The 18,773-nt window shown below is 42.8% G+C and overlaps 1 protein-coding gene across 1 annotated transcript in view; it reads left to right on the top strand.

Annotated features, from left to right (window-relative positions):
* LOC143283110 (splicing factor YJU2-like) overlaps nt 1-18,773 on the top strand; it is a 39,643-nt gene that overhangs the window by 9,328 nt on the left and 11,542 nt on the right. Inside the window, exons 3-5 of the mRNA XM_076589222.1 lie at nt 4,022-4,166; nt 11,159-11,290; nt 13,187-13,368. Coding sequence (XP_076445337.1) covers nt 4,022-4,166; nt 11,159-11,290; nt 13,187-13,368 — 459 coding nt within the window. The remainder of the gene's footprint in view (nt 1-4,021; nt 4,167-11,158; nt 11,291-13,186; nt 13,369-18,773) is intronic.

The following is an 18,773-nucleotide window of genomic DNA, read 5'->3' as shown; positions in this document are numbered from 1 at the left end:
GCAACAGCGCGGACACTTTCTTCCCTCCTGGGCATGATGGAGTCCATGGCACCTCTCATTCCCCTGGGCAGGGTTCTCAAGCGCCCTCTTCAGAGGGCACTGAGGCTACGGTGGTCCAAGAGCACTCAGCCATGGGATACCCAGATATGTCTGGGCGAGTGGTTCCTGGAGGTGACATCAGAGTGGCTAACCACCCATCTTCGGACATAGGGGGTGCCCATAGCCCCACCTACTCTTCAGGTGGCACTCTTCACAGATGCCTCCTCCCTGGGCTGGGGAGCCCACATGGGCTCACTCCATGCAGCAGTGACTTGGTCCCCGGAGGAGCGCCTATGCCACATCAATGTTCTGGAACTGGAGGCAGTTCACAGGGCTCTCCTGCACTTCATGGGGGAGGCCACTGGCAAGACCATCCACTTGTTCACAGACAATACGACGGTCGCATGTTACGTGAACAAAGGGGGGGTGGGGGGGGTGCATACTCGGCAGACCTCTCCCTGTGGACCGAGGCTCTCCTCCATTGGTGCCACAGCAAGGGCATTGCACTTTCAGCGAGACACATAGCAGGCAAAGTCAACATTTTAGCAGATGCTCTCAGCAGGTCCAAGAGTGTCATCCACACAGAGTGGACCCTGGACAAGGACACCCTTCAGGAGGTGTGGGAACTGTGGTTTCGGCCGATGGTGGATCTCTTTGCCACAAAGTTCAACAAGAGACTTCCCACTTATGTCTCTCCGGTCGCCGACTCGGAAGCGTAGGCAGTGGATGCTCTCTCTTTAGACTGGAGCAGTCTGATTGCCTATGCGTTTCCTCCCTTTCCAATTCTGTCCAAGGTGATACAGAAAGCCGGATTGCAAGGCCCGCAGCTGATTCTCATTGCGCCGAAATGGCCAGCCTAGCACTGGTTTCCGGACCTTCATTCCCTGACACATGTTCCACCCCTGAAACTCGAAACCAAACCTCATCTGCTGAGGCAGCCTTGTTCGGGCATTCCTCATTCCAATCCTCAACTGCTCCACCTGCAGGCGTGGCTGCTGTGCGTTCGGAACTGTCAGCATCACCATTGAAGTCTTCGACCCCTCGGTCGGCCTCTGTGTCGGCTGCGCTGACCCAGGGGGGTGCCTCCTCTGACCTCCTCTCCATAGTCACCAAAGCAAGGAGGGAGGGAACTGAGACTTCGTATGACTTCCCTGGAAGAAATGGTTGCGGTGGTGTATGGCTCAGGACGTTCCCCCTACTAACCCTACGACCATGCAGCTGGCCAATTTTCTGGCTCACTACTCCTTGGTTCTCAACCTGTCTGCTAGTTCTGTGCGAGGGTACAGGTCTGCCATCTGTTCCACAATCAAACAGCTAGGTGGTCCCGCCTTTGAGGTGGATTTCCTGCTCAGAGAGGTGGCTAGGGGTGCCTCTCTGAAGGAAGCTAGAAACCCCAGAAGAGTGCCCCTCTGGGACTTGTTCCTGGTGCTGGATTTCATTCGAAAACAACCCTTCGAGCCACTGGGGACTATTCCTTTCAACTTACTCACCCTCAAGACCACTTTCCTTCTGTTGCTGGCCACAGGCCGTCGTAGAAGCGAGATTCATGGTCTTAATGGAATGCCACAAGATCTGGCCTTCCACAGAGATGGTTCCATCACTCTTCGTTTCCTTCCAGAGTTTCTGGCTAAGAACCAAGACCCTGAGGTCCCTTCCCCCTCTCTGAGGGTCAGACCTTTGTCTGATATTCTTGCCCAAGATGATGAGGATAGGCATCTCTGCCCTGTTCGGTGTCTCAAATACTGTTGGGATAGGTCTCGCCATAGGTGTTCTTCTCAGAGGCGTCTTCTCATCTCCCTCAATGAGAATTACAAGAAAGACATCGCTGCAGGCACCATTTCCCGCCAGGTTTCCCAAGTCATTCGTAGAGCCTACGCTCATTCTCACAGGGATATCAGCTGTCTTAATCCCAGAGCTCACGAAGTGCAGACCATAGCCACTTCGGCTGCTTTCCAGCACTCAGTGCCACTGCAGCATGTCTTGGAGGCAGCCTTCTGGCGGTCTGAGAATCCCTTCATCAACTTCTACCTCAGGGATTTCCGTATGACTAGGGCTGACGGTTCCAAGCGGATTTCCTTTGTTGCGGCTAACACTGCCGTCTCGGTTACAAGGGCTCCTCATACAAACCAGTAGGCGTTGCCCTCCTCTATTTGCTTTAAATTCTGCATCAGTTTGACATGGTACAGTATATGACACCAAAAGGAGGAGTTTGTATTATACTCCATGTTTGGTGATACATATACTTACCATGTCAAACTCGAATGCCCGCCCGTCCGTCCCCGCGTCTCTGCTGTGGTTCTCATGGGGCATTTTTCTCGATGGCCACAGAATGATTCAGCGCTTATAGCTTTTAGAGGTGTTTGATTGGCTAAGAGTGGACCGGGCAAGACGGGTCATCTTTTCACTGTTAGCCGTGCGAAATTTGGCCAAGCAGAGCAAACCGATAGGCCTAGTTTGCATCATTTTGACATGGTAAGTATATGTATCACCAAACATGGAGTATAATACAAACTCCTCCTTTTAAACTTATACCTTTTGTGTGAGCAACTTGTTTTTGTTGTATGGATCTTTTTGTTATTGTGTTGTACTTGTTGTCTGGATTATGTTAATATCACAAGCACAGTAACCCAGTGAGCACATTTAATTACAACAGTTACATAATTCAGCATCATGATTTAGCGTTTTTACCCTTTCATCTGGTATAGATTTTAGTATACATACTAAACAGTACTAAAGTTTCATAGCAGTTGGATCACAAACACCACCACAACAAAACTAATCTCCAAATTGGTCCATTTTTACTCATGTTGAGTTGATTAAAAAGTAAATGTATTCACCCCTCAGTTGCAATTCTTTTCAAAAAAAGAAATAAAATTCTTGTTTGAATAAAATGAAGCACACTCGGTATTTTTCTTTCAAACTTCGTGCAATTGATTGTGAATATTGCCAAAAAGTATGTGTGTGCCAGATTTCATGAACATATCTTAATTAGAAGTATGTGGTTGCTTTGGACATGTTCCAAAATTTTTCGGCCTTGATTTGTCAGTTTGTGACTTTCACAACTTCAGAACTTCAAATCACAGTAACTTCTCACAAAATCATCCGATTTACATTTTTGTTGTTGTTGTTGCTAGAAAGCCCTTTTAATGCAGATTTATATCAATAACTAAAAATCGAGCACTGATGCAAAGTGACTCATTTAGTGGTAGAGGGTCACATATGTGAACAAAATAAACTTGTTGATGTAACTCTTTTTAAGTTATGAGTAGTTTAGTTTTTTTAGTTTTAGTTTCAAGGTGGTGTCAAAGTGTGCTGACTGATCCATATGCTACACCACATCTACCATTGAAAAAAACGGGGTGGAGTCAGACGAAGTAAGCATCTTTTTAATGGGAAACCTCCACTAAGTCTCTCAAATGAAAGACTCCATGCCAACAGTGAACACTTTGACAGGAACTGAGCACAAGCATGGAAGTGGAGGAGAAATCAAAACAGAGCCCACCATGAGAAAGGGCATGAAAAGCCACATTATCTATTTTGGGGGAAGGGGGGGGGGGATTTTATATTTTGATGAATAATGATTACAGTGCTGATTCGGAGGCCCATTTGGTTTTGGAACTGCATGGCAAGACTGTACTCAATGTTTCCTTTCTTACTATATTCTGGTGTAAACCAGGCCTGAGAGATACAGACGCCTTTGGTCAGGAAGTTTGAGCAAAACTCCCAAAGACAGATCTGTGAAGTAGATGACCCTTGATTTTATGGTACCAGTCTTCCCTTTTGAATCCATAACACACTAAATTTTGGATTGGAGCAGGCCACAGGTTGAAAAATCTTGCCTCTGATGGAGCTTGAACCCAGTCATCAGTTTGTGATGCTAACCACATGCCAAGGCGGCTGTTTTTTTGTGTTGTTGTTGTTGTTTGTTTGTTTTCTTTGCTAACTTAAATACTTAAATACATTATTTATGATTTTTGTGCAGATGCAATGTTTGTGGAGAATACATTTACAAGGGGAAAAAGTTCAACTCCCGCAAAGAAAATGTTGATGATGAGGATTACCTTGGACTGAGAATTTTCCGTTTCTACATTCGCTGTCCAAAATGTGTGGCTGAAATCGCATTTAAGGTATGAATAGAACTGAATATGTCTTTATTACTTAGTGTACTGGGGTCACACAAAAAAAGAAAATCATATACAATCAAGACAATAAAGACAGTAGGGATTCAGAAATTGCAGACAAATTGAAAAAGACATACACAAAGATACAGTTAGAATATATAGATACACATGTTTATAGGTACTGGAAACATGCAACGCATGGCTCAGTTTGCTGATTTTGACCTTTTTCACTCAGTTACCTAAACTGCCTGCGAACTGAACAATGAACTAGATATCAAAAGATAGTTGTGACTTACTTCAGTAGTCATGAAATTTTTTTTTTTTTAATTGTTCTCCATCATCTATTATCTTTCACTACCCAAAACCTTGACCCTCTTCAGTTTGCGTACAAACCAAACAGAAGTATTGACGATGCCATTTTAACTCTCCTTCACCGTAAAAGCCCACTCGTGTACATGCGAGTGAACGTGGGAGTTGCAGCCCACGAACACAGAAGAAGAAGAAGAAGAACTCTCCTTCACAGTGCTTTCCTTCATTTAAATAACACAGGATCCTTTGTTTGTGTTCTTTTTGTTGACTTCTCGTCTGCTTATAACACAATACAACCTCATCTCCTTGCCCTCAAACTGTTGGGCTTAGGTGTTGAACCTAAGCTCATTCTTTGGATAGTAAGCTTTCTTCTCAATAGATACCAGTCCGTTTGGTTTCAGTCTGTCCATTCTTCTCAAAACTTTTCTTCTATTGGCGCGCCTCAAGGCACATTGCTGTCCCCAGTCCTGTTTACACTGTACATGAATGACTGCAGAGGCACGGAGGAAACTCCTGTCATAAGATATATTCTGACAACTCTGCTGTTGAAAATCTGCGTTAGCAGAGTGGGACAAATTGGCCCGCCGCTGCCCCCTCGAGGTTTCCACGGCGTACACCTTTGACACGTTCCTTCACAGGGCCAATGAGCTGTGGGAACAGTGTTCAGTTAATCAGGACAAGGGGTCTCCTTCCTCTGTCCCGCCGGGCCTCTTCACCGACCAGAGGTTACACGCTTTTGGCAATAGGGTAGCATCTGGTCTCACGGCAGCTGCAGACACAGCTACCAGCCTTCACTTCAATACTGTGCTAGCGCGGCGTGATGCCATTTTCAGCCTCTCTAACATTCCTGTGGAGGAGAGGGCTGCCCTGCGGTCCATCCCAGCACAGCAGCACTCCCTCTTCGGCCAGTTCCCGCCCCATTTGGTCAGCCACAGGGCAGAGACAAACAGGGAGGTGGCCTCATATTTGGCCCACACCTCTCATGGGCTCCAGGGTTCTATGCCATTGAAGAGACTGGCCACCAGGGCCCCTCCATATACCACGCCGCCTGTCAAGGCAGCGTGTGCTGAATCAGTGGCAGAGGAATAAACCACCTTATGTCCGTCCAAGCCGACCGGCCATGCCCAAGGCCAGAAGGCAGCACCCCCAATGACTGGGCCCCGATTCAGCACCGCCAGTCGTTCAGCCCCTCCAAGTAGGAAACTTGTCCCGGCAAGCACATCAGTGGTGTGCTCTGGGACTCAACGACGGGATTATGTCGGTGCTAGAGTCGGGGTACATGCTGTCTTGGGTGGAGGACCTCCCCCCTCTAAGATCCACTCCTCCTCCTTAGGTGCCCAGCTCGACGGAGCAGGAGAGCGTCCTAGAAAAAGAGATATCGCACCCACTCCTCATGGGGCTATATCTCAACTCTCGGACCCGGGCCCCGGTTTTTATGGCTGGTTGTTGGTGATTCCAAAGGTCTCGGGAGGGTGGAGACCAGTTTTGGACTTGTCCCCCCTCAACAAATTCCTCCCAAAATCAAATTCAAGATGGACACACAGGCACAGATTCGGGAGACCATCCAACAAGGTGATTGGCCTACCTCTATCGATCTGGAAGATGCTTATTTTCATATACTCATCCATTCGGCATCCCGTCGGTACCTGAGGTTCGTGTGGAGGGACAAGGAGTTCCAGTTCCCGGCCCTCCCATTTGGTCTGTCCCTTGCCCCTTTCCTGTCTACCAAGGTGGGGCGGGAATTGGTGTCCATCGTCTGCTCGGAATCCATTTGTCTCTGTGTGTACCTGGACGACTTGCTTATCCTGGCCCAGTCGCAGGCCCTGTGCCTGAGTCATACGGCCAGACTTCTAGGCTTCTGGGCTTCCTCATGGACCAGCAGATATGCGATCTGTCCCCACGTCAGTCCTTCGACTTCTTAGGGATGAGATTCGACACGCGGTCTATGATAGTCTCTCTGGCGCCAGATCACTGGGACCGTCTGGCAGGCCTCCTCAGCCACTGGCGCCACTCCTCCCAAGATACAGCGCAGACACTTTCTTCCCTCTTGGGCATGATGGAGTCCACGGCACCTCTCATTCCCCTGGACAGGGTTCTCAAGCGCCCTCTCCAGAGGGCACTGAGGTTACGCCGGTCCCAGAGCACTCAGCCATGGGATACCCAGATATGTCTGGGCGAGTGGTTCCTCGAGGTGACATCAGAGTGGTTAATCACCCCCCTTCGGACACAGGGGGTGCCCTTAGCCCCACCTACCCTTCAGGTGGCACTCTTCACAGACGCCTCCTCCCTGGGCTGGGGAGCCCACATGGACTCACTCTATGCAGCAGGGACTTGGTCCCCGGAGGAGCGCCTATGCCACATCAATGTTCTGGAACTGGAGGCAGTTCGCAGGACTCTCCTGCACTTCATGGGGGAGGCCACTGGCAAGACCATCCGCTTGTTCACGGACAAGACGACGGTCGCATGTTATGTGAATAAATGGGGGGAGCGCACTCGGCAGACCTCTCCTTGTGGACTGAGGCTCTCCTCCGTTGGTGCCACAGCAAGGGCATTGCACTTTCAGCGAGACACTGAGCAGGAAAAACCAACTTCTTGGCAGATGCTCTTAGCACGTCCAAGAGTGTCATATGCACAGAGTGCACCCTGGACAAGGACAGCCTTCAGGGGGTGTGGGAACAGTGGTTTCGGCCGATGGTGGACCTTGTTCAACAAGAGACTTCCCACTTCCGTCTCTTCGGTTGCCGACCCAGAAGCGTGGGCAGTGGATGCTCTCTCTCTAGATTGGAGCAGTCTGATTGCCTCCGCGTTTCCTCCCTTTCCAATTCTGTCCAAGGTGATACGGAAAGACAGATTGGAACACCCGCAGCCGATCCTCATTGCGCCGAAATGGCCAGCCCAGACCTGGTTTCCGGACCTTCAGTCCCTGACACATGTTCCCACCCCTGGAACTTGAAACCAAATCTCATCTGCTGAGGCAGCCTCGCTCGGGCACTCCGCATTCCAATCCTCAACTGCTCCACCAGCACGCATGGCTGCTGGGCGGTCGGAACTGTCAGCATCACCATTGAAGTCCTCGACCCCTCGGTCGGCCTCTGTGTCGGCTCTGCTGACCCAGGGGTGTGCCTCCTCTGACCTCCTCTCCATAGTCACCAGAGCAAGGAGGCAGGGAACGGAGACTTTGTATGACTTTCGCTGGAAGAAATGGTTGTGGTGGTGTACAGCTCAGGGCATTACCCCTACGAACCTTACGAGCATGCAGCTGGCCAACTTTCTGGCTCTCTGCTCCTTGGTTCATCCTGTCTGCTAGTTCTGTGCGAGGGTACAGGTCTGCCTTCTGTACCACAATGCAAACAGCTAGGTGGTTCCGCCTTTAAAGCGGATTGCCTGCTCAGAGAGGTGGCTAGGGGTGCCCCTCTGAAGGAAGCTAGAGACCCCAGAAGAGTGCCCCTCTGGGACTTGTTCCTGGTGCTGGATTTCATTCGAAAACAGCCCTTCCTACCATTGGGGACTATTCCTTTTGACATCCTCACCCTCAAGACCACTTTCCTTCAGTGGCTGGCCACAGGCAGTCGTAGAAGTGAGCTGCAGGGGCTTAGTGGAATGCCACAAGATCTGGCCTTCCACAGGGATGGTTCCATCACTATTCGTTTCCTTCCAGAGTTTCTGGCTAAGAACCAAGACCCTGAGGTTCCTTCCCCCTCTCCGAGGGTCAGACCTTTGTCTGATATTCTTGCCCAAGATGATGAGGATAGGCACCTGTCCTGTTCGGTGTCTCAAATATTATTGGGATAGGTCTCGCCATAGGCGTTCTTCTCAGAGGTGTCTGCTCATCTCCCTCAATGAGAATTACAAGAAAGACATCGCTGCAGGCACCATTTCCCGCCAGGTTTCCCAAGTCATTCGTAGAGCCTACTCTCATGCACACAGGGATATCAGCTGTCTTCATCCCAGGGCACACGAAGTGCGGGCCATAGCTACTTCGGCTGCTTTCCAGCACTCAGTGCCAACGCAGCATGTCTTGGAGGCAGCCTTCTGGCGGTCTGAGAATCCCTTCATCAACTTCTACCTCAGGAATTTCCGTATGACCAGGGCTGACGGTTCCAAGGGGATTTCCTTTGTCGCGGCTAATACTGCCGTCTCAGTTACAAGGGCTCCCCATATGAACCAGTAGGCGTTGCCCTCCTCCATTTGCTTTAAATTCTGCATCAGTTTGACATGGTACAGTATATGACACCAAAAGGAGGAGTTTGTATTATACTCCATGTTTGGTGTTAAATATACTTACCATGTCAAACTCGAATGCCCGCCCGTCCGTCCCCGCGTCTCCGCCGTGGTTCTCATGGGGCATTTTTTTCATGGCCACGGAATGATTAAGCGCTTATAGTTTTTAGAGGCGTTTGATTGGCTGAGAGCGGGTGGGCCCGTCTTTTCACTGTTAGCCGCGCGAAATTTGGCCAAGCAGAGCAAACCAATAGGCCTAGTTCGCATGAGTTTGACATGGTAAGTATATTTAACACCAAACATGGAGTATAATACAAACTCCTCCTGTTTGTTATATAACATTTAACAATCTCTCTTGTCTTGCCAATGCACACTTACACAATGAGAAAGACAGGTTCGTCTTTTAAAACATTTAACAGTCCTGCTTGCCATTGTACACAAATGCAACGAGAGAGACAGACAGGTTCATCTTTTAACATTCAACAATCCCACTGACCACTGCACACAAACACAATGAGAGAGACAGACAGGTTCATCTTTTAACATTTAACGATCACAGTTCACACTCACAAACGTGCACACACACAGTGAGAGAGACATACAAGAACAAGAGAGGCAAGGCCTTCAAGACTTACTTGTGACTGAGAGTAAAACACACAAGCTTTTTATGTATTGAGTATAGTTTCAAAATGTAATGTTTAAGGTGAGAAAGATCAGTTTAAAGCAAATTAAGTCCCCTAGCATAATTACAGAGTAATTTCCCTTCTTTACTATCTGCACCAAAACGTTTGCAAAATAAATAAAACTTCCATGCTTAGCAAAAGAAGTTCCTGTTTGAACAAAAAATGATAATAATGACTGCTCTTGTTGTTGTGTCAGAATACCAGATCAAAGTGCAAAGTTTAGAGAATACAAAAAACATAAATATAACAGTAAATGCAGTTTGCATATAATTAGGCTTCATTATTTTTTTGTGTGTGCCCATCCCAGAGGTGCAGTATTGTTTTAAACAAGATGACTGGAAAGAACTGAATTTTTCCTATTTTTACGCCTAATTTGGTGTCAACTGACAAAGTATTTGCAGAGAAAATGTCAATGTTAAAGTTTACCACGGACACACACACACACACACACACACACACACACAAACAACCGAACACCGGGTTAAAACATAGACTCACTTTGTTTACACAAGTGAGTCAAAAAGGGGGAGAGTGAGGATGGAAAGAAGGAAGAGAAGATGGGGGAGGAACCACAGAGTTCACCATATCATTAAATTTACACACACACACGTTTCTCTCTCTCTCTCTCTCTCTCTCTCTCTCTCAAATTCACAATGCCAACTTCTGATGACATGATGTTATCACTCAGTATTATGCAAAATGGTTAATTTGTCAATTCAAGATAATGATACCACAGACTTTCAAAAGATTGTACATATTTAGTTAAAATACTATGTTTTTTTGTTGTTGTTTTTTCAGATTAGATCTTTAAGTATTTTTGAAACACTTGGACCATTGGTATCACATTATTCGATTTGCATGTGTATACATTGCATTTAGCTGATAGTATTATGTAGCCAACCTATATGTCTGAGTGTGTTTCTTCTTTGACATCAATTGATCAAACAAAACCAGCTCATATGAAAAGTTTACATTTGTGGTGCGTGTGCATTTGTTTTATTTTTTAATTCCTCTAGTCTCCCCCCAAAATAGTTACATGTGCACATTTCCACATCAAGTGATTTATTGTCTGTTCACTGTTATGACATATCACACTCAGCAGAATCCACTATTCTTCTTAACAAAAATGTTGTTTGTGGGAAAAACTCCATGTAACAACCTCAGCTGAACCATTTCAGTTGATAATCCACTGTTGTTTGATTACATTATGCAAAACTGTTGTCTGCCTCAGCAACCTTGAAACTATGAGATTACTGCATTTGATTTTTTTATGATTTGTTCAAACTGTTGCACTGGAAAATTGTGATAAAGACGGGAAAGTTTGACTGATGATAAGGAAAATATTCATGTAAAACAGCAAGATGCTGATTGATGCATGCTGCTCTTTAAGGTGGAATATTTCCATTACAAGCACACAATGTATGGTTTGACAAACAAACACCTCCAAACCTCTTATTACTCCACAATTTTTTGGTGGTGGTGGTGGTGGTTTAAAAAGCAGTTTTTAACAGAAATCACATGTGAGCCACAGAGTCTTTCTCTCTTGTATTTCTATATTTCCAAGAAAAAAAACCTGCACAAAATGGGAACTCAGGTATGGAAGACATTGGTGTTTTGATTTATTAAAATGCTTGACCCATGTTTGGATTCATTTCTAGAGAGCAACCCATATTTGAATCAGTTGCATGTACATTACTTGACCTTCAGTCATATGTAGATGAGATATAAACCATCATTAAACCATCTTAAAATGTTAAAATACTGTTGAATTGTGTCTTTTTATAGACTGACTTAAAGAACACAGACTACACTCTGGAAGCAGGGGCAACACGGCTGTTCGAAGCAGAAAAGTTGGCCCAGCAAATGGCCGAACAAGAACGCCTGGAAAAAGAGGCTGAGGAACTAAATCCCATGAAAGTGAGTAAATTCCTGTGACACTTTTCTGTGTACTAAAGACTAGATGTAAATCATGAGCTGATTGGATAATAAATGTGTGGATTTTAGTTTTTAATGCTTTCCTTCAGTTAGCTGTTTATGAACAGAACTGAAGATGTTTTTTTTTAATCCACTTTAATGCACTAAAGTGAAGTCTGTGGAGTTTCATTGACATTTCAACAAACTTCCATTCTGTCAGTTGTGAAATTTTACTGAACAAGTTCGACTTAATTAAAGTTTAAAATAAAACTCAGTTTCAATAAAAGTAAGAGTTGTACTTTGCTTTGATCCTCAGGTTAATTTTTCTGTTTTCAGAAGGTCTTTTGATATTTTCTATCAATATATCATTATATGTATGTACACTGTTTTCGATCTCTCTCTCTTGCCTGTCTGTCTGTGTGTGTGTGTGTGTCTGTGTGTGTGTGTGACTGAAGAGACCAGAAAACATGGTGTGGGTTTCATTGTCAGGAACAACTTACTTGGCTCCATTGTCAGAGGGAACTGAAAGAATTCTCCAAATACAATTGCAGACATTGGCAGGATTGGTCAGCCTCATAGGAACATACACATCAACACTGACTGCCTCACCAGAAACAAAACCAAGTTTTATGGTGAAATCGGCAGTGTTTTCAGTGAAGTCCACCAACAGGTTTAAATTAGAGTCATTGTTCATTCCTGGTTACTTCAGCAAGTTCAAGGCTATAGTTACTGATTCGGTTTGGAGTGGATGAGAAACTGGGAATGAGCATTATCTGCTCACACTCTGTTGCCACACAGCTCTATATCAAAAAATACTTTTCATCATAGAAGAGAAGTCAGATGTTCAGGCTGCATACAAGGGATGCTGTCACTTCTGACTGCCTGAATTTGAGTTCAAAAGTTGGCCAGGCTATAGGTCTTGCCTCTGCTCACATATCCAAATATCTGCAGACACTAGTAATATCAAGGGCATGTACGAAGGTGTCAAACAGGCCAGAATAAGGTAGTCCCTCTGAAGTCAGCCACTGGAAGGATGATGAAGGACCAGCTAAGCAGATGGAACAGTGGGTAGAACACTACTCCACTGAATGCTCAGTATGCTTTAGAAGATTTTCATATGGATGAAATTGACAGCAAGCCTGATCCAATGCACAGGGTCCTTTGCCTGTGCATAAGAGAAGAGTCCTTTGCCTGTGCATAAGAGAAGTGAAGGTACAGCAAGATAGGAGGAATACAAATATTGTACCATAATGTTTGGTTTATAAGAAAAGTATTATTGTGTTCTGATACACTGCATTATATTCCTATGTATGGGTTAAGATGGCACTTATTAGTGTCAACTCACAACAAAGGGAGTCATCAAATTGATAGCAAAAACTATTGAAATACAAGGTCAAAGTCACAACATAGCATATTGATTGTAAAAGTATTGAAATTCAAGGTCAAGGTCTCAGAATGGTATATTGATACAATGATAGTAAATGTTTGTAGTTGCCAGAGAGATATGATTTTGCATTCAATCTTCATCAAGCTTAGCATAGTGTGTGATCTTAGAACAATAAAACTATTGAAAATCAAAAGTCAGTGGTTTAGGGACACAACATGGCATGATCAGGAGGGGGAGGGTATCAAACCTGGTACAATGGTTGGTTATGGCCCAAACATTAGCCCTTTGAAAAGTCAACTTTTGAGGTCAAAGATCAAGGTCAAAACACTGTAAGATTATTGTCCTGTTGAAGATAATCTGCTTGCAGGGTACAGTCCTTTTCATTTTCTAATTATATTCTTTAGTTGTTGTTTTGGATTAAAGTGGTTATCACATGTGACTGTTAAAGGCATATCCCCTCTCATTTCAAATGATACCAAATAATGTCCAAAATATGTTGGGTTTTTTTTCAGGTTTTGGAAAACCGTACCAAAGCCAGCCACAAAGAAATGGCCCAGATTGATGAACTGGAAGAACTGCGAGAAATCAATGCCAGACATGCCTTAGTGGATACCAGTACACTACTAGAAAAAGAAAAACTTTATGAAGAACATTTGCAACGACTGCAACAAGAAGAGGAGGATCAAATTGTTGAGTAAGTATTTAACAGTTGTGTAGGTGTTAATCAGATCACCTTTAACTGCAATTTGTTGTTTTTTAGCATGATAAATCGGTTACAGTATTCAAGGTGATAATGCCGTTTAAATCATGTTATTTCGGTATATATCGGTCATATAAGAAATTCTTTTTTTAAAGTCTGCTGAAAAGGACGTTGCCATTGCCACAAGCACAAAGCAACATGTAGCCGTTTTCTTTAGATCTGCAGAGATCCGTGTTCAACAGGCTTACGCTCAGAAACTACGACATGGTCCATTCAGTTTGGTTTTTATGTACTTTCAAGTTACATCAGTATCGCTATCCACTTTAAAGTATTCTCATGCAGTAAACATGTGATGATGTAGTTAGTGTCACTGTATGAGTTCTGTCCAGAATTTGTATTTCTTTTCTTTTAATTGCGAACAAACAAAAACAAGATCTGCACAGACCAGCCTGGACAAGGCTGACCCAAACTCAGGGAAACGGTTGATTCAATTTTGCTTTTATGTTCATTCTAGTTAATTCAGTGTCCACATTAGAATATTCATATGCAGTAAGCACGGCAGTGGTGTATTAGTGTCACTGTATTTGTTCTGTCCAGAATTTGTATTACAAGCGGTAATATGGTGTTCTGGGATTCCGGAATAAGCTGGACAGAATTAACCATTAATGATCAGGAAATACAGCTTAATTCAAGAGATTTACAACCTGTTACTGGTATGACTGAAGATTTTTTTCCTACAATGTTTAAGCCAGATTTGTTGTCAGCAGACAAAGTATTTCCAGAGAAAACGGTAATGTTAAAGTTTACCACAGACACACATACACGTGCACACAGACAACCGAACACCGGGTTATAACATGGACTCACTTTGTTTGCACAAGTGAGTCAAAAAGAATGAAGAGATGAAGCAGCAGGAAATAAAAATAATTTTAACTTGAAAGGAAGTAAATAGCCATCATTAATCAATCAAATATTTGGCATTATATCCAAAACCACCTGTGTGCTGACTTCAAATTGGAGGAGACTCTGGGTCTTCCCCAAAACAATAGACTGAAAAAAACATGCTGGATGTGCTCGTGACCAACAGGTGATGGGTGGATGCATTTGTGTTAACGTTGACAAAATTGGTGTGGGTGGGTGGGACCTTGGTCAGAGTGTGCTGCACCAGTATATGCAAGTTTTCTATTTGTATGTGCGATTTGCATAATATTTTTGTGTGTGCAAGTTCGTTGAGTGAGGTCTGTTGTGTCTGTGGGTGCACATAATGTGCATGTTGTTGTTTGTGTGTGTGTGGAGGGTGGAACTGTATGAATTTATGCGCCATGTGTCTTTGGTGTGCATGTGTATACAGATGTGTATGCATTCCCATTTTTGTTTCATATGTGTGTTTGCACACAATGTGAGTCTATGTAATAACCCTGTGTTTCAGTTGTCTGTGCATCAGTGTGTGTGTATGTGTGTGTGTCCATGGTAAACTTTAACCTATTCAGCGCCAGAGAATTTTGTATATAAAGAGGTGCTCTCCCCTTGCCAAGGAATTTTGAGCATTCAGGGGTAATAAACTTTAAAAAATTCTAGCACAAAAACTGAAGGAGATCCAAAAGGAAAGTAAGCATTTAATTACACATACTTAAAAGTGACCCACTAGTGCAGACTCCGGCAGGGGTCTGACATTCCTGTCCTGTGCAAACTACTATCCGCCTATGCGGAGAAAACAGAAGCAGCTACGGCTGATAACCTCCCGGAAGTAGGTAAAAGCATTTTTTTTGGAGGAAGTTAAATTAGGATTCTAAATCCAGACTTTTGTCCAACTTATTTTGAATATAGATAATTATTCAGGAATTTCAGAGTGAAGATAATAATATTTATGCATTAAAAAAAAGTCTATTTCTACCTCCAGAATGACACCCAGAAAGAAAAATAAAATCGTGAAGATACTGTTGGAAATAGCATGCTCATTGTCAGATAATATTTGTAGAAGAAAATGAAATGGCTTATAAGTTTATGACAATAATCACAATTCTTGTTGTCCTGCAAGTGAATAACTGTCCAAGTAATGACAAACACTGGTTTAGTCAAGATGAAAAGTCAGTCATGTTCTCAGAAAGTGAGCTGTCAAGCTTTTCTTATTCATAAGAGCATCCCCCGCATACATAATCATCTGCTGAGCTTGCAAAGTTATGTAAATTTGCTGAGTGGGACCATTGTCTTGACTTGACAAAGTGTCCAACATCCTTTTTGGCATGTGTGGGAAACCCTCTTTCCTCTCGTGCTAAAAGTGGTCTAGTCAGCAAATCATTATTGAGAAGAAAGGGGCCTTCCACCAAAATTTTTTTATTTAGATAGTATGTTTATAATCCAGACACATCAAACTAACCATTCAGAGTCTGTTTATGTTAATTGTGCCAAACTGATGAAAGGAAAATCAAAATAGATGCAGGACATCAGTGGATGTCTTATAGGCACTTTACCAACACTTTGAGAAGGACGTCAGCTGATGTCTTATAGGCAATGGAAGGGTTTCATCTTTGCGATTGCAAGATCTGCAGTTTTCAAAATGAGACTGCTTAATCTTAACCCTTAGGCTGTCTATATGACAAGATAACTCGTCAGTGCAAGCATGTACGCTTCGCTGCCACAATGACAAGATAACTTGTTATCGAAACATTCTGACTTTTCCCTGGTTTGCATTGAGTTCGTTGACAAAAAATACAGGTAACTTTAGATTGGGGAATCTTTCTAGATTCAATTCATAGCTAGAAACCCCATCTACGTCATGAGGCAGTCCTTTATGTGAATGTTTTGGATGGGTTACTGGCCGCAGTGTTTGCCTGGCTCCTCTTCTTGCTCACTCAACAAACTGTCAGACACCGTGCTCAAGACATGCGATTGTAGTGCACTAAATCAACCAAGATTACTTTCTTTAGTTGATGCTCCGAAAGAATTGAAGCATAAATTCGAAGGAGGTGACAGTGATGAACTTTTATTGGTCAATTTGATAGAAAATAAAGGGAGCAATGAAGACACTGGTCAAGATATGTCTATCAGTGAGTGATGCTGACTGTACAACTGTAGCAGTTGACAGAAAGTGACTGAATTGTTAGCAGGACACAGCGTGAGCGATTTTCTTGGCACTTAGCCAACGCGGTCTGATGAAAACTGGATGAAGTGACTGTGTGAGAGGGGTGAAAAGGAGAGGGGTGGAGACCGAGGGGGCGTGGCCTCACATCCATATTATCACTTGGAAAAGTCATAATGCATTGTGTCTCTGTCTCTGTCTCTGTCTCTCTCTCGTGTGACCTTGCAGGTCGTTTCACATACATTTCTGATCAAGGATCAAGTGTTAATGATTACTTTATAGCATCTGTAAATTTTTTTGAATCTGTATATCAGAGGGTATCATTGCAGATAGTAGAGAGAATTGAATCTGACCACTTACCCCTTGCATTATATATTAAAGAACACTTTGTAAGGCAGTGTGATAAAAATTCTAATCTTATTGTGAATCAGCCCATTATTAAGTACTGTTGGAATGATATTTATGCTGAACGTTTCTCTTTGTCTATGAAGGCACAAGAAGTACAAGTAAAGTTCAAAGTAGCAGAAGATCTTATTCATGTTGATGTCAATAGAGCTTTAGATATGTTTAATCAGACTATTAAAGAACAAGCAGAACATATGAAAAAACAGGTATTTTGTAACAAACAAATAGCAGAAAATAAATGGTTTGATCATGAATGTAAAATAGAGAAATGCAGGGTACGTAGATTATTGAGGAAATATAGAAAAACATTAGATAAAGACGACCGTGTTTTGTTTTGTATCGCTAGACGTGAATATAAAAACTTAAATAAGAGAAAAAAGAAAGATTATAATAACTCATTAGTAAATGATCTTCTGCATTCTGTTAAAAGTCAAAAGGAATTTTGGGACACAGTACACAAGATAACAAAAAAGAAAGTACAACCTGTAAGTGATATTTCTACCCAAGAGTGGTTCCAACATTTTAAAGATGTGTATGAAAATGACTGTGATGAGGAGGAAGTAGCTGCAGACATGTGTGTAGATAATGACAATGATAACTTTACACAAGATAGGCCTATATCTCAAGAAGAAGTACTGCTTGCTATTAGAAAATTGAAAAATGGCAAATCAGCTGGTCCAGATGGACTGATTGGTGAATTTTTTAAACATTCAGTAGAAGTGACTGTTGATTTTCTGGTGAAAATGTTTAATTTTTTGTTTGATAGTGGTATTTATCCAAACAATTGGACAGAATCTATAATCCTGCCATTATTTAAGAAAGGTGACATTAATAATGTAAATAATTATAGAGGCATTTCTTTATGTGATGTAAGTAGCAAATTATACAGTTCCATCATTAATAACAGGTTGCAAGAATGGATAACTCAGAATGATATAATTGGAGAATATCAAGCAGGATTTAAAAAAGGCTATTCAACAATTGACCATATATTTACTTTAATGGCAGCAGTACAGAAATAATTTGCAAATAACAGAAAATTATATGTTGCTTTTGTGGATTTTGAAAAAGCTTTTGATTCTGTCTCTAGAAAACTTTTATGGCCTGTTATGTTGAAAAATGGTATTAGTGGAAAGTTGTGTCGTGTGAAAAGTATGTATGAAGAAGTGAAAGCAAGAGTGAGATCAGGGGCAAAACTATCGGAGTGTGTCCACTGCATTCGTGGGGTTAAACAAGGGGATGTTTGTAGCCCTGTTTTGTTTTCACTTTTTATCAACGAACTTGCTTTAGAAATTATGCAGAATGGTCAGCACAGCGTTACTTTTGATTTGATTGAATTGTTTGTTTTACTGTTTGCTGACGATATGATTTTGTTATCTATAACAACAGTTGGTTTACAGCGACAATTGAACAATTTATATACTGCTGCCAGTAATTTGCACTTAAAAGTAAACATGGACAAAACGAGTATTGTTGTTTTTCGCAAGGGAGGGTATTTGGCAAGAAATGAAAGATGGTCATATGGTAATGAAAGAATTGATGTTGTCAATGCATATAAGTGTCTTGGAATTTATTTTTCAACTAGACGCAGTTTCAATTTCGCATGTCAGGTTATAGCTAACAAAGCAAAGAAAGCAGTTATTGTAATACTTCATATTTTGTATAAAATAGATTGTAGCTCATTTAGTGTATTTGGTAGGTTGTTTGATTCTCAAGTTCAGCCAATATTGCAGTATGGAGCAGAAATTTGGAGACTGGAAAATAATGTAGCAACAGAAAAAATGCATTTATTTGCAATGAAACGGTTTCTCAATGTAGACAGTCGAACTCCAAATGATCTTGTTTATGGTAAGCTGGGGAGATGTCCGATTTATTTGAATTCATATATTAAATGTATCAAATATTGGCTGAAATT

Source organism: Babylonia areolata, chromosome 6 (assembly GCF_041734735.1).
Source record: "Babylonia areolata isolate BAREFJ2019XMU chromosome 6, ASM4173473v1, whole genome shotgun sequence".
In the NCBI taxonomy this organism is placed as follows: Eukaryota; Metazoa; Mollusca; class Gastropoda; order Neogastropoda; family Buccinidae; genus Babylonia; species Babylonia areolata.
Note: the sequence above shows the minus strand (reverse complement) of the source record. Positions and strands in the feature narration are given on the sequence as shown.